General features: G+C 44.1%; 1 protein-coding gene across 4 annotated transcripts in view; it reads left to right on the top strand.

Moving 5' to 3' along the window:
* LOC101864466 (short-chain dehydrogenase/reductase family 42E member 1) overlaps window positions 1-996 on the top strand; it is a gene marked incomplete at its 5' end in the record, with an annotated part of 69687 nt that overhangs the window by 36460 nt on the left and 32231 nt on the right. For all 4 annotated transcript variants that reach the window (XM_013084108.2, XM_013084107.2, XM_013084109.2 and 1 more), the window contains 1 exon segment: window positions 312-427. In XM_013084108.2, the coding sequence (XP_012939562.1) occupies window positions 312-427 (116 nt within the window).

Here is a 996-nt window from a genome sequence, read left to right on the forward strand (position 1 = left end):
AACAAGCTAAAGAACCGCATGTGATTACACCCACTTCTCCCATTCACTCTATCAGTTGTTTATTCCTTTTCTCTTGTCATCGCCCCCCTCCTCCCATTTTATTTTCAATGATGACTGGCATGTGCTCTTGTATGGTTTACTCCTTCTTTCCTATCAAACATATAACGTCCTTTTCTCTCTTCCTTTTTTTCTTTGTTTGTTTGTCTCAAGTAACACCTTAAATCTTCTGCACTTATGTGACCTAATTATTTTGCAAGTACCGTAAAACTCGAATGAAACCTTTTTTTAATTAAAAACCTTTCTTCCAACAGCCTGCTTGTCCCAGGACGTGACTCGCCTGGTGTACACCAGCACCTACAACGTGGTGTTTGGCGGGCAGGAGATCCTGGATGGAGACGAGAGACTGCCCTATCTCACGGACGACAAGGTGGGACATGCAGGATAGAATGTCAGATTGCCTGTGCCAATACTAGGGCAGTCAGACTCCCACCACTGGCATATATGTTGTGTAATGTTTAAATGCCCTTTGTTGTTGCACTCATTAGACATGAGTTCGAGTCTGGAGAGGAGGAATGTATTGTCAAGTATCTCTGTCTGTCCGATGGGATATATGATCCCATTCTGCCTGGTTTGGCTATAACAGGCAGCCCGCCTGTTAAATGATTATGTTTGTGTCGAGGTAAAGAATTCAATAGTATTTTTTAGATCACCCTCCCCCTCCCCAAACTCCCTTTTTGTCTGAACTAAGCAGCCATTGTAGCTGCAGGTGAATAGATTACGAATAGCCTGAGAGTTTACGTTAACAGTAATACAATAACATGTCTGAGAACACATTGACTGGCACATAATACCGCATGATGGGGAGTCCAGAATAGGAACAGAAGTCTGGGTAGTTTGAGGAGAAAGACTGAGAGGGAGGAAAAGGAAACAAGGGAAGAGACCAGTGGGGAGAGACAGAGAAATAGGGAGCGAGAGAGAGAGAGAGAGAGAGGGGGG

Source organism: Aplysia californica, unplaced genomic scaffold, assembly GCF_000002075.1.
Source record: "Aplysia californica isolate F4 #8 unplaced genomic scaffold, AplCal3.0 scaffold00272, whole genome shotgun sequence".
Classification (NCBI taxonomy): domain Eukaryota; kingdom Metazoa; phylum Mollusca; class Gastropoda; order Aplysiida; family Aplysiidae; genus Aplysia; species Aplysia californica.